The sequence below is a fragment of the Adiantum capillus-veneris genome, chromosome 11 (assembly GCF_014529385.1).
Source record: "Adiantum capillus-veneris isolate H3 chromosome 11, ASM1452938v2, whole genome shotgun sequence".
Classification (NCBI taxonomy): Eukaryota; Viridiplantae; Streptophyta; class Polypodiopsida; order Polypodiales; family Pteridaceae; genus Adiantum; species Adiantum capillus-veneris.
The window spans coordinates 56735612-56758134 of NC_140941.1; the positions used below are offsets into that span (position 1 = coordinate 56735612).

Here is a 22523-nt window from a genome sequence, read left to right on the forward strand (position 1 = left end):
ATCATGTATCCTGGAGGTTTTCCCAACTCGTAAGGATCCTGGTGATAGTACAGTATCTCTGTTTCTCAGATTAAATGTAGCTGTTGTTTTTTTTGGGGTGGTGTAGCTATCTTCACCCGGCCCTTCCCCTTCGGTAGGCGGATCCATCGAACTTGAGCCACAAATGTGGGGCAGAGGGTACCAGGGTGAGAGACCGAGAATAGGGCAAACTTAAAAGTTTAACTTAAAACTTAAAAGTCTTTAAACTTTAACGTAGGAGGTATGAGGCTCCTCTACGCGTAGATAAATGCAAAAGAAGGGAGGTGCCGGGGCGCGCGGGCAGGACTTTCTACGCGTAGAGGAACTTGCAGATTTGCTCCTGCTCGCCTTCTGACCTGCACTAACTTCAGACCTGCGTGGTTTTCATCGCTTGCGTGCCACTGAAACCTTCGCGAGCTGGCTGTCCAGAGCATTCTACGCACGCTCTTCGCCATCAGCGCTGTACAGAGAGTTGAGGGTCACTACGCAGGGGCAAAACCACAGCGCTGAGGGCTTTCTGCTGCAAGAAAATCGCGCAAAGCTCATGCAGGTCAAGAAGCTCAATTCGCGCAGGCAGGAGAGGTCGTGCAGGCAGGTCAGGTCACGTAGCTCAGTTCGTGCAGGCAGGAGAGGTCAGTTCGCGCGGCGCATAGGGGAGGTCAGGTCGAGTAGCGCGTATATATATATATATATATATATATATATATATATATATATATATATATATATATATATATATATAGAGAGAGAGAGAGAGAGAGAGAGAGAGAGAGAGAGAGAGAGATGAAATGAAATGTTATATTAACGTTTTCAAAAGGCCAGAGTGACCTATGAGACCAAACTGATACAAAAGTGGTGAATCTGTTACAATGTTTGAAAAGTGTGAAAGTGTGAAAATAAATGCGAAAAACTAAATACAAAGTATTAGATAAACTTCTTAGGAGCATTATGGGTGTCTGGCTAAAATGCTTCTAATCCTTTATTGTAGTCTCCTCCAATGAAGTGTGCTTCTGCATCTCGGTCGTGGTCGTCTCGATTTCCTAAGCTCAATCGCCCTGTCAATGAGGGTGCCTTTAGTATGAATGTGGGTACTCCTTTGTGCTCGCTGCTGGCCTCCTGCTTCTCCTTCCATTCCTGCTTCTCTCGATCCAAAGAAATCTGTGATCTGCCTCTGAGGCTGTAGTCCTCTTTGTCTTCTCATTAGATTATCCCTGTGCCGATGTAGTTCCAATAGGTACAGGCCTAAGCACCTTTGATCTTGGTATTGCATGACTCTATCTAGAGGTCCAAAGCCTTCTTTAAATAGGCAATGGAAACGCCCACGTATCTCATAGTATACGGTGCAATGGCATATGTAGTGTAATTCTGTCTCCGGCTCCATTCCGCATAACTTGCAAATTCTGCTCTCAGGTGGGATTCCCCTAAATCTGTCAAATTCAATTTCCAGCTGGTGTGAGGATGTATGAATCTGACCAATAGCACATCTCAAACCATGAGACAGGTGGGTATCCATGTAGCTCGGGCGAATCACAAAACCATCTTCAGATAGCTGTAGGAAGTTTTCTTTGTAGTCGGCCATCTTCGTGCCCAATTCTTGTGTAGGGTCTACCCATGTCCTCTTAGTGTCCAACTGTATAAGATCCTGGAGGATGATTTTATTAATCTCCGTTCGTGTGATTGCCAGTGATGGAGCCTCAAGAGAGTATGGAAGGGGGGTAATCTTTCCATACTGAACCCGTGTCTCTGAAACCACGAGGACAGTTGCGCATACCAGCATGATGTATCTCCTTTCATTGCTAATTGTCGAGAGGATTCGAGGGCCAGTCTAGTATATCAGCAATTATTTGTATCCCATAAACCATGTATAAAGGACACTGATCTGGTAAGAGCTTCAATTTCTATCAGAGGGGCAGCTAGTTCCGCTCGGGTAATCGCGTGTGGTACGGAGGCCTTGGCTAGACATCTCATGGAAATGGCAACTACACATGGTTTGGCCATACTTAATGGTCTAGAGAATTTCCCTTTATCTGGGGGATTCACATGCTTCCCGCACAGGCATGGGGCCAATACAGTGGATTATGTCATGACTTCACCAAGCTTTATTTCTAGTATAGAGGACTTTAAGGTGGGACCCAGACCTGTTGGGATTGCAGTGGATCATGCTCTCTTGACCTTATCAATCTCCTTCCAATATAATGCCTCTCAAGTACAAAGGAAGAAGACACACACAAGATATACTTTCACGCCAGAGACTGATTCAGTCTATGTGGAAAAGATCTATGATAGGATGTGGGCAGCCGAGCCAGTATATACTGTAGAGGAGATTACTTCTCAGCTAACAGAGATACTACATGGAGCAGCACAAGAGGCATACCCACATACTCAGCCTGATCAAAAGAGAGGATCTGGGAACATGCCTCAAAACAGTTGGTACGACGAGGAATGCAGAGAGATGAGAACCGAGGTCCAGAAAGAGCTTACACTTGGGATCATCACATATAAGCAGTCTCGGATTGCTCTTCAGCGTATAGTACGTCGCTAGAAAAGGGCATTTTTAGCCAAACTGGAGAAGGATTTATATCAGCTCTTCTTGAGTCAAGACTCACATGAGGCCTTGCGTTTTTTTCACGAGCACTCATCGCCTCCGACAATTACTTCTCCTGAGATTTGGGGTCAATATGTAACATCATTATATACGGTATGTGGACAGCCTCCATTACCAGATCCGCTAGAGCCATGCCCTGCTACCAGTACTTTCTTTACTACGGAAATGGTGGAAAAAGCCATTGATAAGATGAAGACAAGAAGAGCATATGATCAGGAGGGTTTAGTAGCAGAAAATCTGATCCATGCAAGGGATCTACTTTCAGAAGTCCTTGCTCGTCTGTTTAATCGGGTCATGTGTGAAGGATTACCTGAATGTTGGAAATTATCTACTATCGTACCTATTTTCAAGTCAGGGGATCCTATGATACCCGGGAACTACCGTACCATTATGGTGGGTCACACATTGACCCGACTGTACGCATCCATTCTGGAACAAAAATTGAGTAGATGGGCAGAGAATGAGGGCATAAGGGCAACAGGGCAAGCTGGATTCAGGAGGGGTTATTCCACTTTAGATCATATTCTTACCCTCAGAGCCATTATTGAGGAAGGAAGAGCAAGCGGGAGAAGGATGTATTGTTTCTTTGTGGATTTTCAGAAAGCTTTTGATACAATACCAAGGGCCAGATTGATGCGCAGAATGCAAGAGTTAGGGGTCTCCAAAGAGATTATCTGGGGGATCATGGCCTTAAATGGGTTAGTAACTGGTTATGTACGTACTCTTGAAGGGGATTCCGACATTGTTCATTCCACCGTTTGAGTAAAGCAGGGATGCCCACTGTCCCCTACTTTATTTGGTATGTATATAGATGAGGTATCAAATTACATTGATAGAGAGGGTGATAGAGGTGCTCAACTTGCAGGGTCATGGATCCCTCTGTTGTTGTATGCAGATGATATTGTATTGATAGCAAAATCACCAGATGGAACGCAGAGGCAGTTAGATGCATTACATAAATTCGTTGAGGACAGCGGACTGTCGGTAAATTTGGGTAAAACCAAAGTTATGGTGTTTAACACCACATGGCAGTGGGTTAGGAGATCGGCACCTACATTTGCATATGGCCAAGATACAATACAGTACACAGATGCATACACATACCCTGGTGTGGTATTTACAGGACCAAAGTTTACTCTTAAGAAAGCAGTGGATGCTAGATTGTCCAGAGCCTCTGCGGCCTTGGGAGGGTTGGAGAGGATGTGTTCACAAGTGCAGTTTCAGGCACCACGAACAAAACTTTGGCTCTTTGATACTGTGGTGGCTTCAGCTATGCATTATAGGGTCCAGATTTGGGGACCATCTGAGGAACGGGATAATTGGAAGTCAATGGAGAGACCTTTGGTATCTATGATTTCTCGAATGATTAGAGCCATATTCAGTGTGTTCTTTATCCTGTGAGTTTCTAGTAAGCCCCTCCTGTGATAAATCCACTTCTTTGAGCATTTCCTCAGAAGTATCATAGAATACTGCTTGAGAGTTGGCCGTTCTGGCATTAAAGTCTCCTCAGAGAACGATGTCTCCATCTCTAGAGAACTCCCATATGTCATTATTCAATATGGAGAAAGGGGACTGCCCTTTAGGTGAGGAGTAGACTGATGTACTTGGAGGGAAGTTGCATATAGCGATATATAGAAATCTACCCGTCTCGGCTCTCATTCTCACCCACATATACCTTGCTTGTTCATCTTTCCTGATAATTTGAAGTAGTGGTTTCAGCTCCTCTTTAAATAAGACTGCTACTCCTCCTGAACCCCGGCTACCTCGCAGAGATCTCTTGTCTGGTCGACCCGCTGTGTCCCATAAATACCCCTTCACATGTGGCATAAGCTGTCCCAGTATCTGGTGTGTCTCTGAGTAGAAAACTATGTCTCTGTCCCTAAAGCTGTCTTCAAAGGCACCTACATCTAGCCTATATGATCCATTACAATTCCATGCCGCTATCCGGAGCGGCGCCCCATAGGTCTCGCACCGTCATGATGAGCGCTTTTCCAGAACCACTACTTTCCCTCCTCTATAAAAGGCGATTTTCCCCTTTTCTCTTGCTGCCCTGATCTCTGGCATCAACTCTTGCATGTGTGCCACTTGTGCCAATGTAAGGTCATCTCCCAGGAAAATACCGGTTTTCTTAAGAGTTGGCCTCTTCTTTAGAAACTCTTTCCTTATTTCGATATTCGGGAAGCGGAGAATAAGTGCCCTATCCTTTACGTTTCCCTTCTCGTCGATTCCTTTCTTGCCCACTCTCCATGCACTTGTGTGAGTAGGCTCTGTGATGCCCATGCGTTGTAGCAGTTCGCTCACTTCTTCATCTACATTCTCTTTGTCTTTGACTCTTGTGACCCGCACATGTAGAGCCCGATTCTTCCTTTTCTGCTCTTCCTCAATGGTCATATTAATAATGGTGGAGGTATGTGTAGTCTCAGGCACCTACGAGAGAGAGTAAAATCTACGAGTTTCAATGGTACAAGGGCGCTTGAAAATCGTACGAAGAGCAACTAGAAGCTGAGATGTCAAAAAGCCCCTTCTCACATCAGAGGAAAACACTGCTAAGAATGACATATGTAGACTCAAATATACATCGCAATACATGGGAATAAAAAGAATTCACACCAAACACAAATAAAGACAATTTACAACAAGCTCATAAAGAGAATCCCTGTCATGCTAATTAACTGTGAATTCACAGTGTTATTCAAAAATTATAGTAGTTGAGATCAGGAACATTAAGAAAATGGTTGCTTTCTCAACAAAGGATATACTCACAAGTGGCTAGTCAATGAATTTTGGTAATGACCAAAAATAGCAAAAAAGGTAAGGAATCAAGGACAGTGATATACACAAAAAAAAGCTGCAAGTTATAGGGAGGACTGTATTTGCAATCGGTTCCACTTGTTAGCCTTCAAATGAGGATACAACCCAAGCACATGCTCGGGCATGAAGTCATGTCTAGTCAATATCCCCAAAATTGGAGCTACCTGCAAAAATGAGCAAGACAAATCTCTCTCTCTCTCTCTCTCTCTCTCTCTCTCTCTCTCTCCAGTACTCTATCTCTATCGCTTCCTTTCCTTTTAACTCAATTTTTAACTCTCTCTCTCTCTCTCTCTCTCTCTCTCTCTCTCTCTCTCTCTCTCTCTCTCTCTCTCTCTCTCTCTCTCTCCAGTACTCTATCTCTATCGCTTCCTTTCCTTTTAACTCAATTTTTAACTCTATCGCATGTTCTCTCTCTCTCTCTCTCTCTCTCTCTCTCTCTCTCTCTCTCTCTCTCTCTCTCTCTCTCTCTCTCTCTCTCTCTCTCTCTCTCTCTCTCTCTCTCTATCTATCGCTTCCTTTCCTTTTAACTCAATTTTTAACTCTATCGCACGTTCTCTCTCTCTCTCTCTCTCTCTCTCTCTCTCTCTCTCTCTCTCTCTCTCTCTCTCTCTCTCTCTCTCTCTCTCTCTCTCTCTCTCGTCCGTAGTCTATCGCTGCCCCTCGCTTGCCATACCTCCTCACGCTCCCATACTCGCCCAGCTACCGCACCCGCTGCTAGTGTGGGTGCACGCGGCCTCTCAATCATGAGAAAGCTGAATAGCAAGGATGACCCGGTGGAGGATGCCATCCAAAAATGCAAAGAAGAACTGAGCGAGTCCATCTGCAAGATCAACCGCCACCTCTTAGGTACTATTAACGGCCTCGACGCACGTGTGGCAGCACAGGAAATCACGATACGTACACTCGAAGATCGCGTGAAGGCCCAAGATGAGGAAATCGCACTACTCAAGAAAGAGCTTGCAGAGGTGCGATCGTAGAATGTCCTCGAAAAGGGAGAACTTCAACCCTCTGTCATTGAAGAGCTTAACACAATCAAGGAACAAGTACGGGCCATCAAAGAAGGTGGGGAGCAACAAAAAGAAATGACGACCTCATGGGTAGATGTCATCACAAAGACCCAACAGAAAGCAGAAAAGGCCGAAAAATGGATCGAGATTGTCAAGAAAGGGAAAGGCAAGGAAATAACTCCCACCCCCACACCAACCATCATCAACCTGACACTCGAAGAGGAGCAAAGGAGACGTGTGCGGGCCTTACACGTAAGGGTATGTGGCCTCAGAGACCAAGATAATGTAGACAAAGAGGTGAAAGAACTCATGACCTTGGTGGGGGTCAACGAGCAGACGCATACAAGGGCTTGGAGAGTGGGCACTAAGAAAAGTGGGAGCAACGGAGAAACCTCGAAGGAAAGGGCACTCATTCTCCGCTTCCCCTCCATGGAAGCGAAGAAAGATTTCTTGAAGAAGAGAGCGACTCTAAAGAAGACGGGCATCTTTCTTGGAGATGACTTCACCCTCTCGCAGATTGCTCATATGCAAGAAGTAATGCCGGAAATAAGAGCCGCAAGGGAAAAGGGGAAGATTGCCTTTTACAGGGATGGAAAGGTGGTGATATTGGAGCGACGCCCTGCATGACGGTGTGAGACCTATGGGACCACACTAAAGATGGCAACCTGGAATTGTAACGGGTCACTCTGCCTTGATGTAGGGCCCTTTGAGTAGCTTTATGGGGAGAGACATCATTTTCTACTCTGAGACGCATCAAGCACCGGGACAATCCATGCCACATGTGAGCAGATATAGATGGGAGACAGCCTACAGGCAAGAGACCAGATCGGAGCATCGAGGACGGGGTTCAGGGGGAGTGGCAGTTCTATTCAGGGAGGAACTGCAACCAATGATATATATAGCACGCAAGGATGAACAGGCTAGGTACATGTGGGTGAGGCTCAGGGCAGAGACGGGCAGATACCTCTACATTGCTATTTGTTACTTTCCTCCTAGTACGTCAGTATATGCATCACCTAGAGAACAATCCCCCTTTGCTATTTTGGATAATGCCATATGGGAGTTTTCCAAGGATGGGGACATTATCATACTAGGGGATTTCAATGCTAGGACTGGCCACCACCAGACAATATTCTATGATACTTTCGAAGAGATGCTCAGGGAGCTGGACGTCACAGAGATGGGTCTATCCAGACTATCACAAGATGAGGAATACACTGAGTACGGTAGATACTTGATAGATATGGGAACCGCACACAGATTGGCCATTGTGAATGGCCTACAAAGATTTTCGACAGCTGGAGGTTTTACTTGCTTTCCACACCGACATGGTGCGAGCACAATGGATTATGTTATGGCCCAGCCAAGTCTCATCCCATTCTTTCAGGATTTCATGGTGGGCACTAGGCCAGTTGGAATAGCAGTTGATCATGCTATCGTGTCTTTCACCCTGACCTTTCAGTTCAGCACAGCTCCATTAGGTGGGGTCCCCATACACACTCGGTATACCTTCATGAGGGAGACGGATTCTGTGTATATGGATGAGATATACAGGCAGCTATGCACCCAGGAGCCAGGATGGCCACTAGATGAACTCACTCAGATTTTGACAGAGACGCTCCATGATGCATCATCAGAGGCATACCCCCACAGCCAGCCCACACGGAGACGATCTGGGAACATGCCCCAGAACAGTTGGTATGATGACGAGTGCAAAGAGACAAAGATCAAACTACAGAGGGAAGTGCTCACGGGTATTACCACACATCGACAGTCACGGATTATCTTTCGCCGCCTAGTGCGACAAAAGAAAAGGGCCTATCTATCTCAGCTAGAGCGGGATCTATATCAGCTATTTATAAGTCAGGACTCAGGCGAAGCATGGAGGCTATTCCACGAGCATTCACCACCACCCGCGGTCACCTCCACTGAGACATGGGGGGAATATGCCACATCTCTCTACACAGCATCAGGGAAACCACCTCTGCCGGACCCACTAGAGACATGCCTAGAGACATGTTCTTTCTTTACTGCGGAGAGGGTAAGGAAAGCCATTGACAGGATGAAGACAAGGAGAGCGCATGATCATGATGGTCTGGTAGCAGAGCACTTCATCCATGCCAGGGATATGCTTGCTGAGCTCCTAGCTATGATGTTTAATCGAGCCATGTATGAAGGCTTCCCGGAGACCTGGAGTATGTCTACGATTGTGCCTATTTTCAAGTCCGTAGATCCCATGATTCCCGCGAATTATCGCACCATCATGGTTGGCCACACATTAGCTAGGTTGTATGCATCCGTCCTTGAGCACGAGCTGAGTAGATGGGCAGAGCGAGAGGGAATAAGAGCACCAGGGCAAGCAGGTTTCAGGAGAGGTTTCTCCACTCTTGACCTGATTCTGACACTCACAGCTATTATTGAGGAGGGTAGACACCATGGCAAGAGAATCTATTGTAGCTTTGTGGATTTCCGCAAAGCTTTTGACACAATGCCGAGAGCCAGACTTCTACACAAACTACAGGACATAAGTGTGCCTGCAGAGCTGATATGGGGTATTCTAGCTCTATACAGGACAGTGATGGGATGGGTACACACCACTGAGGGAATGTCTGACATGGTCCACTCCGCTATCGGATTAAAGCAGGGATGCCCACTATCCCCGACTCTTTTTGGGATGTATGTGGATGAGTTTTCAGACTATGTAGAGCGGCAGGGAGACAGGGGGGCTCAGCTAGCAGGGACATGGATTCCACTGTTACTATATGCTGATGATATTGTGCTGATTTCAGACTCCCAGAGGGGATGCAGCGTCATTTGGATGCTCTGCATACATTTGCTCGTGACAGTGGATTGTCGGTCAATCTGGGAAAAACCAAGGTTATGGTGTTCAACACCACACCACAGTGGGTCAAGAGGTCGGCACCCACATTTATGTATGGCCAGGAGACTGTGGAGTACACAGATGCATATACCTATCTTGGGGTAGTATTCAGTGGACCGGTGTTTTCAATAAGGAGAGCATCAGAGACTAGACTGACGAGAGCATATGCAGCTTTGGGAGGACTGGAGAGGATGTGTTCGCAGGTTCAGTTTCAGGAACCGCGAACAAAGCTATGGCTCTTTGACACTCTAGTGACTCCAGCTATGCTCTATGGAGTTCAGGTATGGGGACCCTCAGTAGACCACCATGGGAGATCTGGTAATACAGATGGATGGAGATGTATGGAGAGGCCTCTGGTCTCTATGATCGCTCGGATGATCCGGGCTAAGGCCTCAGTACCACATGAGATTATCCGAGCCGAGCTAGCTGCCCCCCCCCTCGTGGTGGAGGCACTGACGAGATCGGTGTCCTTTATACACGGTTTATGGGATCTCCCCAGAGACAGATACGCTCGGCTTGCCCTTGAGTCATCTCGACAACTAGCTCTACAAGGCGATACAACATGTTGGTATGGACAAATGGCATCATGGTTCCAGTCGCATGGTCTCAATATGGATAGATTACCTCCGCTTCAATACTCCTTGGATGCACCCTCCTTGTCTCTCACATGGATAGAGATCACCAGGTTCATACGTCAGGATCTGATTCAACTAAATACCAGGAGCACATGGATACAACCGACACAGGAGTTGGGCACGAAGATGGCCTTCTACAGAGAGCATCTTCTCTCCAACTCACGGAGGACGGATTTGTGACTAGGCCACCATACATGGATACACACTTATCTCATGGAATAAGATGCGCTATTGGACAGATACGCACATCCTCACATCAGCTCCAGATCAAGACTGGCCGATTCCGAGGGGTGCCGACAGGAGCCGGGATATGTCACCTATGTAACTTAGAGCCAGAGACAGAACTGCACTACACATGCCACTACCCGGCATACTATGAGATACGCGGACGCTTCCACTGCTTGTTTAGAGAAGGGTTCGGACCTTTTTCTAGAGTCATGAGATACAAGGATCAAAAGTGTCTCGGATTGTTCCTGCTAGAGCTACGCAGACTTAGGGAGAGCTTGCTGAGGACATCAGGGGAAAGACAGTCTCAGAGACGAATCACAGAGTTCTTTACACCAGACAGAGGAGAGCAAACGGAGCAGTCATTACAGCCTACTCATACTAGAGGTACACAGCTTGACAGAGCCACTGACCTTGGCAGATCCAGACGTCCACGACCTCGGGGGATCTCCCACTACACGACAAAGGTTGCAACAGAAGATACAGATCACTCTAGCTCAACATGCAAGACGCCCAACCAGAGTTCTGACCATGGAGGAAGTCGATGAGATCCGACAGCGACCGATGAGAGATTTCATCTGAACCCACAAACCCCTCCTCCGCCCCCCCCCCCCCCCCCCCCTTCTTATTCCCTTTCTCCTTGGTGCCTTAGTGTTTTGTAACCTAGTAATTTCCGTACTCAGACATGGTATCAGATTCACCAATTGTAACTTTTTGGTCTCATAGGTCATTTTGGCCTTTTGAAGACGTTAATATAACATTTCATTTCATCTCTCTCTCTCTCTCTCTCTCTCTCTCTCTCTCTCTCTCTCTCTCTCTCTCTCTCTCTCTCTCTCTCTCTCTCTCAATCAATCAATCAATCAATCAAGGACTGAGCGGGCTGAGGGCGGGCTGAGCGCGCAGCTCTCTCTGAGGGCGTGAAGGACTGCTGAGGGCGTCAAGGACTGCTGAGGGCGGGCTGCTCTTTGCGCGCGTGAAGGACTTCTGCTGCCCCTGCTCTTTGCGCACGTGACGGACACCATGGCGGGCTGCTGATGCCCCTCGCGAGAAGGATACCATGGCGGGCTGTTGATGCCGCCCTGAGGCTCGCGCTGCATGTCTGTTCCCCGCAGTCCTACGTGTAGCACATCAAGCTGTTCTACGCGTAGCAAGGCCAAGAATCGCCCCAGTTGTTCTACGCGTAGGAAGTCAAGAGCCCCTACGTCTAAGTTTATTTCAATTTTTAAGCCCTAAGGTAAATTTTAAGTCTAAAAGAGATTTTAAGCCTTCTCTTTGCGTCCAATTTAAAGCGATTTAAGGCCTTAAGGTAAACTGGTTAAGTTTGCCATACTCTCAATCCCTCACCCTAGTATCCTAGTACCCTATCCCAGATTTGGGGCTCAGGTTCGATGGACCCGCCTACCGAAGGGGAAGGGCCGGGTGTAGATAGATACACCACCCCAAAAAAAAAACAACTGCTACTTTCAAACGGAGAAAAGGAGATACTGTACTATCACCAGGATCTTTACGCGTTGGGAAAACCTCCAGGATACATGATGAGCTATTGATGGAGAAGGTCCAGGTGATGCTCAAATCAGAGCTAAACTATATGAGGGATGACATCAGGAAGGAAATGCACGCAAACGCCGAGAGCTACAGGAACTCCATGTATGGAGACATGATGAGAGAACTAAGAAGAGAGATCCGGGGGATACAGAATGAGGAAATTAAGATCGTGAAAACGGAATTACGAAACCTAATCAAGGCCGAAGTAAATGTAACAGAATGCGTTATGCAAAAGAAACTCGATGAGGCAGTAGCAAGTTTTGAAGCATGGAGAACAAATATGGAAAAGCACATGGAGGAAAAAGATGCAATAATCGAGGAGCTAAAAGGAGAACTTGCGGCTTGCAAATCTGCAACTAAGGAGAAGGGAGACGACCAACCTTCGGTGTTGAAGGAGCTCGAGGACATGAAGGATCAAATGAAAGCTCTACGGGAAGGAGATGAACAGAAATCGAAAACGGCATCTTCATGGGCGGAACGTCTTGTTAAGACACAAGAAAAGGTTGATGAAGCAGAGAAATGGATTGAGGATGCGAAGAAAGGGAAGGCCCAGATGCCTGAGACCACACCTACTTCCACCATTATTAATATGACCATTGAGGAAGAGCAGAAAAGGAAGACTCGGGCTCTGCATGTGCGGGTCACAGGAGTCAAGGACAAAGAGAATGTAGATGAAGAGGTGAGGGAACTGCTACAACGCATGGGCATCACAGAGCCTACTCACACAAGTGCATGGAGAGTGGGCAAGAAAGGAGTCGATGAGAAGGGAAACATAAAGGATAGGGCACTTATTCTCCGATTCCCGAATATAGAAATAAGGAAAGAATTTCTAAAGAAGAGGACAACTCTTAAGAAAACCGGGATTTTCTTGGGAGATGGCCTTACATTGGCACAAGTGGCACACATGCAAGAGTTGATGCCAGAGATCAGGGCAGCAAGAGAAAAGGGGAAAATCGCCTTTTATAGAGGAGGGAAAGTAGTGGTTCTGTAAAAGCGCGCATCATGACGGTGCGAGACCTATGGAGCGACGCTCCGCATAGCGGCATGGAATTGTAATGGATCATATAGGCTAGATGTAGGTGCCTTTGAAGACAGCTTTAGGGACAGACATAGTTTTCTATTCAGAGACACACCAGATACCGGGACAGCTTATGCCACATGTGAAGGGGTATTTATGGGAAACAGCGGGTCGACCAGACAAGAGATCTCTACGAGGTAGCCGGGGTTCAGGAGGAGTAGCAGTCTTATTTAAAGAGGAGCTGAAACCACTACTACAGATTATCAGGAAAGATGAACAAGCAAGGTATATGTGGGTGAGAATGAGAGCCGAGACAGGTAGATTTCTATATATCGCTATATGCTACTTCCCTCCAAGTACATCAGTCTACTCCTCACCTAAAGGACAGTCCCCTTTCTCCATATTGAATAATGACATATGGGAGTTCTCTAGAGATGGAGACATCATTCTCTTAGGGGACTTTAATGCCAGAACGGCCAACTCTCAAGCAGTATTCTATGATACTTCTGAGGAAATGCTCAGAGAAGTGGATTTATCACAGGAGGGGCTTACTAGAAACTCACAGGATAAAGAACACACTGAATATGGGAGACATCTCATGGAGATGGCAACTACACATGGTTTGGCCATACTTAATGGTCTAGAGAATTTCCCTTTATCTGGGGGATTCGCATGCTTCCCGCACAGGCATGGGGCCAGCACAGTAGATTATGTCATGACTTCACCAAGCTTTATTTCTAGTATCGAGGACATTAAGGTGGGACCCACACCGGTTGGGATTGCAGTGGATCATGCTCTCTTGACCCTATCAATCTCCTTCCAATACAATGCCTCTCAAGTACAAAGGAAGAAGATGCACACAAGATATACTTTCACACCAGAGACTGATTCAGTCTATGTGGAACAGATCTATAGTAGGATGTGGGCAGCCGAGCCAGTATATACTGTAGAGGAGATTACTTCTCAGCTAACAGAGATACTACATGGAGCAGCACAAGAGGCATACCCACATACTCAGCCTGATCAAAAGAGAGGATCTGGGAACATGCCTCAAAACAGTTGGTACGACGAGAAATGCAGAGAGACGAGAACCCAGGTCCAGAAAGAGCTTACACTTGGGACCATCATACATCAGCAGTCTCGGATTGCTCTGCGGCGTATAGTACGTTGCAAGAAAAGGGCATTTTTAGCCAAACTGGAGAAGGATTTATATCAGCTCTTCTTGAGTCAGGCCTCACATGAGGCCTGGCGTTTATTTCACGAGCACTCATCACCTCCGACAATTACTTCTCCTGAGATTTGGGGTCAATATGTAACATCATTATATACGGTATGTGGACAGCCTCCATTACCAGATCCGCTAGAGCCATGCCCTGCTACCAGTACTTTCTTTACTACGGAAATGGTGGAAAAAGCCATTGATAAGATGAAGACAAGAAGAGCATATGATCAGGAGGGTTTAGTAGCAGAAAATCTGATCCATGCAAGGGATCTACTTTCAGAAGTCCTTGCTCGTCTGTTTAATCGGGTCATGTGTGAAGGATTACCTGAATGTTGGAAATTATCTACTATCGTACCTATTTTCAAGTCAGGGGATCCTATGATACCCGGGAACTACCGTACCATTATGGTGGGTCACACATTGACCCGACTGTACGCATCCATTTTGGAACAAAAATTGAGTAGATGGGCAGAGAATGAGGGCATAAGGGCAACAGGACAAGCTGGATTCAGAAGGGGTTATTCCACTCTAGATCATATTCTTACGCTCAGAGCCATTACTGAGGAAGGAAGAGCAAGCGGAGAAGGATGTATTGTTGCTTTGTGGATTTTCGGAAAGCTTTTGATACAATACCAAGGGCCAGATTGATGCGCAGAATGCAAGAGTTAGGGGTCCCCAAAGAGATTATCTGGGGGATCATGGCCTTATATGGGTCAGTAACTAGTTATGTACGTACTCGAGAAGGGGATTTCGACATTGTTCATTCCACTGTTAGAGTAAAGTAGGGATGCCAACTGTCCCCTACTCTATTTGGTATGTATATAGATGAGGTATCAGATTACATTGATAGAGAGGGTGACAGAGGTGCTCAACTTGCAGGGTCATGGATCCCTCAGTTGTTGTATGCAGATGATATTGTATTGATAGCAGAATCACCAGATGGAATGCAGAGGCAGTTAGATGCATTACATAAATTCGCGGAGGAAAGCGGACTGTCGGTGAATTTGGGTAAAACCAAAGTTATGGTGTTTAACACCACACCGCAGTGGGTTAGGAGATCGGCACCTACATTTGCATATGGCCAGGATACAGTAGAGTACACAGATGCATACACATACCTTGGTGTGGTATTTGCAGGACCGAAGTTTACTCTTAAGAAAGCAGCGGAGGCTAGATTGTCCAGAGCCTCTGCGGCCTTGGGAGGGTTGGAGAGGATGTGTTCACAAGTGCAATTTCAAGAACCACGAACAAAACTTTGGCTCTTTGATACTGTGGTGGCTTCGGCTATGCTTTATGGGGTCTAGATTTGGGGACCATCTGTGGATCAGGATAATTGGAAGCCAATGGAGAGACCTTTGGTATCTATGATTTCCCGAATGATTAGAGCCAAGGCCTCCGTACCACACGCGATTATCCGAGCGGAACTAGCTGCCCCTCCGATAGAAATTGAAGCTCTTACCAGATCAGTGTCCTTTATACATGGTTTGTGGGATACAAGTAATTGCCGATATACTAGATTGGCCCTCGAATCCTCTCGACAGTTAGCAATGAAAGGGGATACATCATGCTGGTATGCGCAACTGTCTTCGTGGTTTCAGAGACACGGGTTCAATATGGAAAGATTACCCCCCTACCAATACTCTCTTGAGGCTCCATCACTACCCCCCTACCAATACTCTCTTGAGGCTCCATCACTGGCAATCACACGAACGGAGATTAATAAAATCATCCGTCAGGATCTTATACAGTTGGATACTAAGAGGACATGGGTAGACCCTACACGAGAATTGGGCACGAAGATGGCCGACTACAAAGAAAACTTCCTACAGCTATCTGAAGATGGATTTGTGATTCGCCCGAGCTACATGGATACCCACCTGTCTCATGGTTTGAGATGTGCTATTGGTTAGATTCGTACATCCTCGCACCAGCTGGAAATTGAATTTGGCAGATTCAGGGGAATCCCACCTGAGAGCAGAATTTGCAAGTTATGCGGAATGGAGCCGGAGACAGAATTACACTACATATGCCATTGCACCGTATACTATGAGATACGTGGGCGTTTCCATTGCCTATTTAAAGAAGGATTTGGACCTCTAGATAGAGTCATGCAATACCAAGATCAAAGATGCTTAGGCTTGTACCTACTGGAAATACATCGGCACAGGGATAATCTAATGAGAAGACAAAGAGCACTACAGCCTCAGAGGCAAATCACAGATTTCTTCGGATCGAGAGAAGCAGGAGTGGAAGGAGAAGCAAGAGACCAGCAGCCAGCACACAGTACCCACATCCATACCAAAGGCACCCTCATTGACAGGGCGACTGAGCTTAGGAAATCGAGACGACCACGATCGAGATGCAGAAGCACACTTTACCGAAGGAGACTACAACAAAGAATTAGAAGCATTCTAGCCAGACACCCAGAATGCTCCTAAGAAGTTTATTTAATACTTTGTATTTATTTTTTCACATTTATTTTCACACTTTCACACTTTTCACACTTAGTACTTTAGTACTAAGGTACCCAGACTTTGTAACAGATTCACCACTTTTGTATCAGTTTGGTCTCATAGGTCATTCTGGCCTTTTTGAAGACGTTAATATAACATTTCATTTCATTTCTCTCTCTCTCTCTCTCTCTCTCTCATGTCATCCCCAACCTCACCTATGGCAACAAGCAAACTCAAATATATGCTTCACTCCAAACGAATTTCCATCATTGAATTGGAAATGAAAGCATGGAGAAAAGAGATGGAAGATTGGAGGAACGCGAAGACCGTTTTCCTCCGAGAAAATGAAGAAAAGGAGAAGAGGTGGAAGGACGAGAAGGATCATCTTCTCAACAAGATCGCCACGTTGGAGAATAGCATTTTGGACCTCCACAAAGAAGTGTTGGAAACACGGTCAAAAAATGGGCTTGAAGAGGGGGAATTTCAGCCCTCTTTGAGGGAAGAAATTGACAACATCAATGAGGAGAAGAAGTCATGGGCCGCGGTCATATCCGAAACGCAAAAGAAAGTAGAGGAGGCCGAAAAATGGATTGAGGTTGCCAAGAAAGGGAAAGGTAAGGAAGCTCCTTGTACACCCACTCTTATCAACATGACCCTCGAAGAGGAACAAAGAAGGAGGGTAACCGGCCTCAAGGACATAAACAATGTGGAAAAAGAGGTCACAAGCCTCACATCAATGATGGGGGTGGAGAAGCCTTCACACACAAAGGCATGGAGAGTGGGCAAGAAGAGTGAGGGCCCCGGAGAATCTTCAAAGGAAAGAGCTCTCATACTACGCTTCCCTTCATTGGAAGAGAAGAAGGAATTCTTGAGGAAGAGACCTACTCTCAAGAAGACAGGTATTTTCTTAGGCGATGACCTCACTCTCTCACAACTTGCGCATATGAGAGAAGTAATGCCCGAGATTCAAGCGGCAAGGGAGAAGGGGAAGATGGCCTTTTACAGAGATGGTCGGGTGGTGATTGTAGAGCGGCGCTCTACATGACGGTGCGAGACCTATGGGACCACATTGAGGATGGCGACTTGGAATTGTAATGGGTCTATGAGGTTGGATGTTGGTGCCTTTGAGGACAGTTTCAGAGACAAGGACATTGTTTTCTTTTCAGAGACTCACCAGGCCCCTGGCCAACTGTTGCCACATGTGGTGGGATACAAATGGGAGACAGCCCACAGAACAGTCACGAGATTTGAGCATGGGAGTAGAGGTTCAGGAGAAGTAGCGGTGTTGTTTAGGGAGGAGCTACAGCCACTACTACATATTGTACGGAGAGATGATCAGGCTAGATACATGTGGGTGAGGCTGAGAGCTGACACAGGTCGATTTCTATATATTGCTATATGTTACTTCCCCCCCAGTACGTCAGTATATGCTGTATCCAAAGGGCAGTCGCCTTTCTCAATTCTAGATGATGATATATGGGAGTTTTCTAGGGATGGTGATATCATCCTCCTAGGAGACTTCAATGCTCGAACGGGCAACTGTCAGACAGTCTTCTACGACACTTCAGATGAGATGCTTAGAGAGTTGGATGTGGGTGAGCTGGGGTTTGACAGATGCTCACATGACAGAGAGCAGACTGAGTATGGGAGATACCTCACGGAGATGACGACTACACATGGGCTAGCCATACTTAATGGCTTACAGCGGTTTCCTGGAGCAGCAGGCTTCACATGCTTTCCACACAAACATGGGGCCAATACAGTGGACTATGTTATGACACAACCGAGCTTTATTCCTTGTATTCAGGATTTCACAGTGGGAGCCAGACCAGTGGGCGTAGCAGTGGATCATGCTCTCTTCACACTGTCCGTATCTTTTCAGTTTAGTACAGCCCAGAAATCAGGAGGCAGGTCACACACCCGTTATACATTTACACCAGAGACTGACTCAGTTTATACAGAGGCGATCTGGGATCGTCTATGCACAGTTGCTCCAGGCCTCTCAGTAGAGGAGTGCACTATGTCATAAAATCTAATATCTAACTAACCTAAATGATTTTCTCATATTAAATTGATCACTTAATGTGGGAGAATAAACGGGAACAAGTGTTAAGATATAGGTATGTGCTTTTAGATCTATCTCAACACGGGGCCAATGTAAAGGGGCCCAAAAGGGAGATGGTCTATCAAAGAGCAAGGCTAACCAATGGAGCATAAGACCTTAGGGTTAGCTTCATTGAAGACCTCCAATAAATGTGTGTAAAAGTCCTTTTGACCTTAAGTAAGCTAGGGCTGAGCTTGAGGTGGGAACCCGGCCCAAGCTCGAGGTGCTTGCCCTGCTTGAGGTGCTTGTCATGCTTGAGGTGTTTTTCATGCTTGAGGTGCTTGATTAAGATGCTTGAGGTGCTTGACTGGCTCCATGCTTGAGGTGCTTGACTTGCTGCATGATTAAAGTACTTGAGGTGCCTTGAGAAGCTTGCCTGAGATGCTTGTGGGAACCCCCCCTAGTTCAAGTGCTTTGTCATGCTTGGTGAGTAAGGTGCTTGATCACCTAAAAGTCAAAAGCATTCCTACAAGAGGGGGGGCGAGCCCTTTTCCTACGGCCTAGAGAGAGAACACCCACTCACACACACAAGGGAAGCCCATCTTGAAGAGGCAGCAAGGACACATGTCAGGCCCCTACCCATGTTACCTTCATGTGTTGCTTGAAGCCTATTGGCTAGGCTTCAAAGGGGTCCAATGATAAATTACATGAATTATCTAATTGTTTTAGCATTTATCAAGTCCTCTCTCTCAAAGGGGAAAGGGGGACACTTGTCCCAAGGCTACCCATGTTGCTTGTAATGGCTCCTGCTTGTGATTGGCTAGGCCTGGAGGGGTCCAATGAGCTTCAGGCATGAGCTACAAGGGGGGGTCGACCCAAGCAAGCTAGGGGGGTGCCTAGGGGGTATACTCACCCACACACACACACAAGCACTCTCATTGTGTGATATGCAAAGTGCAAGAGCTCCCTCTCCAAGCAAGTAGAGGTTGAGAGCCTACACCAACACTCTTGGCTATGGAGTGCAAATCCAACCAAGAGCCATGCTTCAATGCTTAAGCTTGCCATCTCCTTCTTCTTCATTACTATGCTATTATGTATGCTAGCAACAAGAGTATGATAAGTGAGGAACTAATTCTTTCTCCTACGAAATGTTTCTTCTTCCTCTTCCCTACCCTCATTCCCTGCTAGCTCTCTCCACCTTCGAAGGTGTTTGAGGTCTTGGGACTAAGGCTTGGGATAGTTAAAGCTTTCTTCAAGTTTATGTTATGTTTGTGGTGCATGAAGCCTTCCATCTTCATGGCATCACCTAGGTCACAAGGAACACAAAGACTGTATTGTAACAAGTCTCTCTTTATGGGAGAAATCATAATACAAATGCCTATTGGAGGGGGGACCGGCTCCACATAAATCCGGTCCTCAATTGTTGTCATGTTCTCTAAACTCTCTCTCTTGCAAAAGTATTGTCTATGCCAAGTTAACTAATTGCTATGATTATGTTGCTATCTTCAATTATGTATACCCGCTATGCTCACAAAATCATTTCTTGAAAGTACTCTCATTAAATTCCGCTATTCTCAAATTGAATAGGCAAATTCCATTACACACTACTTTACTGACTGAGACACTACATGATGCAGCATCAGAGGCATACCCACACACTCAACCGGATCGGAGGCGACATTCTGGGAGCATGCCCCAGAATAGTTGGTATGATGAGGAGTGCAGAGAGATGAGAGCCCAGCTTCAGAGGGATCTTCATTTAGGAGTCATCACCTACAGACAGTCGCGGATTGCTTTCCGACGCCTTGTGCGAAAGAAGAAACGAGCTTACCTGGCCCAGATGGAGCGAGACTTGTATCAGTTGTTCTTGAGTAGAGACTCAGGCGAGGCATGGCGACTCTTCCATGAGCACTCCCCTCCCCCAGTGATTACTTCTCCTGATGTGTGGGGCCAGTATGCGACATCGTTATATACGGTTCCTGGGCAGGATCCCCTTCCAGATCCTACAGAGCCATGTCCACCTACGAGCACCTTCTTTACCACTGAGATGGTAAAGAGAGCCATTGACAGGATGAGGACCAGGAGGGCTTACGATCATGACGGTCTAGTAGCGGAGCACTTTATACATGCTAGGGATATGCTGATGGAGGTTCTTGCAGTGTTGTTCAATCGTGCCATGTGTGAGGGATTACCTGAGACTTGGAGGTTGTCTACTATTGTGCCTATATTCAAGGCAGGTGATCCTACAGAGCCTGGAAATTACCGCACCATTATGGTTGGACACACACTGGCACGATTGTATGCATCCATTATTGAGCAGCAGTTGAGTAACTGGGCAGAGGGTGAGGGTGTACGGGCAAAGGGACAGGCAGGTTTCAGGAGGGGTTTCTCCACTCTTGACCATATTCTGACACTCAGAGCTATCATTGAGGAGGGCAAGTCACATGGGAGACGGATTCATTGTAGCTTTGTGGATTTCCGCAAAGCATTTGACATGGTACCGAGAGCTCGACTGATGCGCAGACTGCAGGAGATGGGGGTGCCCACAGTGTTGATTTGGGGGATTATGGCTTTATACAGATCAGTGATGGGACATGTACGCACCCCAGAGGGGATATCTGACTTAGTTCACTCCACTATCGGGGTGAAACAGGGTTGCCCATTGTCTCCTACTCTATTTGGTATGTATGTTGATGAGGTGTCTGATTACATTGACAGAGAGGGTGATAGAGGTGCCCACCTGGCAGGGACGTGGATCCCATTGTTGTTATATGCTGATGATATTGTCTTGATCTCTGACTCACCAGAGGGTATGCAGCGACAGTTGGATGCATTACACAGTTTTGCAGAGGATAGTGGATTGTCTGTAAACCTTGGTAAAACCAAGGTCATGGTGTTTAACACCACACCGCAGTGGATCAGGAGATCGGCACCGACCTTCACGTATGGTCAAGAGATTGTGGAGTATACAGATGCATACACTTACCTTGGGATAGTCTTCACTGGGCCGAGGTTTTCTTTGGGGAGAGCAGCAGAGACTAGACTGACCAGAGCTTATGCGGCCTTGGGAGGCTTGGAGAGGATGTGTTCGCAGGTTCAGTTCCAGGAACCTCGGACAAAGTTATGGCTCTTTGATACTTTAGTAGCCTCAGCTATGATGTATGGGGTACAGGTATGGGGACCTTCTGTAGGCCAGGATGGTTGGAGACGTATGGAGAGGCCCTTGGTATCTATGATCTCCCGATTGATTAGAGCCAAGGCCTCCGTACCTCACGCGATCATTTGAGCAGAGCTAGCTGCCCCCCCTATGGAGATTGAGGCGCTTACCAGATCAGTGTCCTTTGTGCACAGCCTATGGGATACTACTAGAGACAGATATGCTAGACTGGCCCTTGAGTCTTCCAGACAGTTAGCTCTACAGGGGGACACTTCATGCTGGTATGCACAGATGACTTCATGGTTTCAGACGCATGGCTTCACCATGGACAGGTTGCCCCCTTTCCAGTATTCTCTTCAGGCACCCTCGCTGTCTCTTACACGGGTGGAGATCACTAGACTCATTCGTCAGGACCTGATCCAGCTCGACACCAGGAGGACATGGATAGAGCCGCCTCAGGAGTTGAGCACGAAGATGGCTTTCTAAAGAGAGCATCTTCTCCACCTCACAGGAGATGGGTTTGTGATTCGACCCAGCTACATGGACACACATATGTCTCATGGTTTGCGTTGTGCCATTGGTCAGATATGCACATCCTCACATCAGCTCGAGATTGAGACTGGTAGATTCAGAGGGATACCAGCAGACAGCAGGATATGCCGATTATGCCAGAGAGAGCCAGAGACAGAGTTGCACTACATATGTCATTGCACAATGTTCTATGAGATACGGGGGCGTTTCCACTGCTTATTCAGAGAGGGTTTTGGTCCTCTATCTAGGGTCATGAGTTATGAGGATCAGAGATGTCTTGGACTATATCTACTTGAGTGACACAGGTATAGAGACACTTTACTGGGGAGAGCTAGAGAGAGGCAGTCCCAGAGACACATTACAGATTTCTT

General features: G+C 46.7%; 1 protein-coding gene across 3 annotated transcripts in view; it reads right to left on the minus strand.

The window, feature by feature from the left end:
• Positions 1-5267: 5267 nt before the first annotated feature.
• Positions 5268-22523, minus strand: part of LOC147447279 (putative chloride channel-like protein CLC-g) — a 47987-nt gene continuing 30731 nt past the window's right edge. For all 3 annotated transcript variants that reach the window (XM_086523127.1, XM_086523129.1, XM_086523128.1), the window contains one exon: positions 5268-5598. In XM_086523127.1, coding sequence (XP_086379253.1) covers positions 5479-5598 — 120 coding nt within the window. In that variant the 3' untranslated portion in view covers positions 5268-5478. The remainder of the gene's footprint in view (positions 5599-22523) is intronic.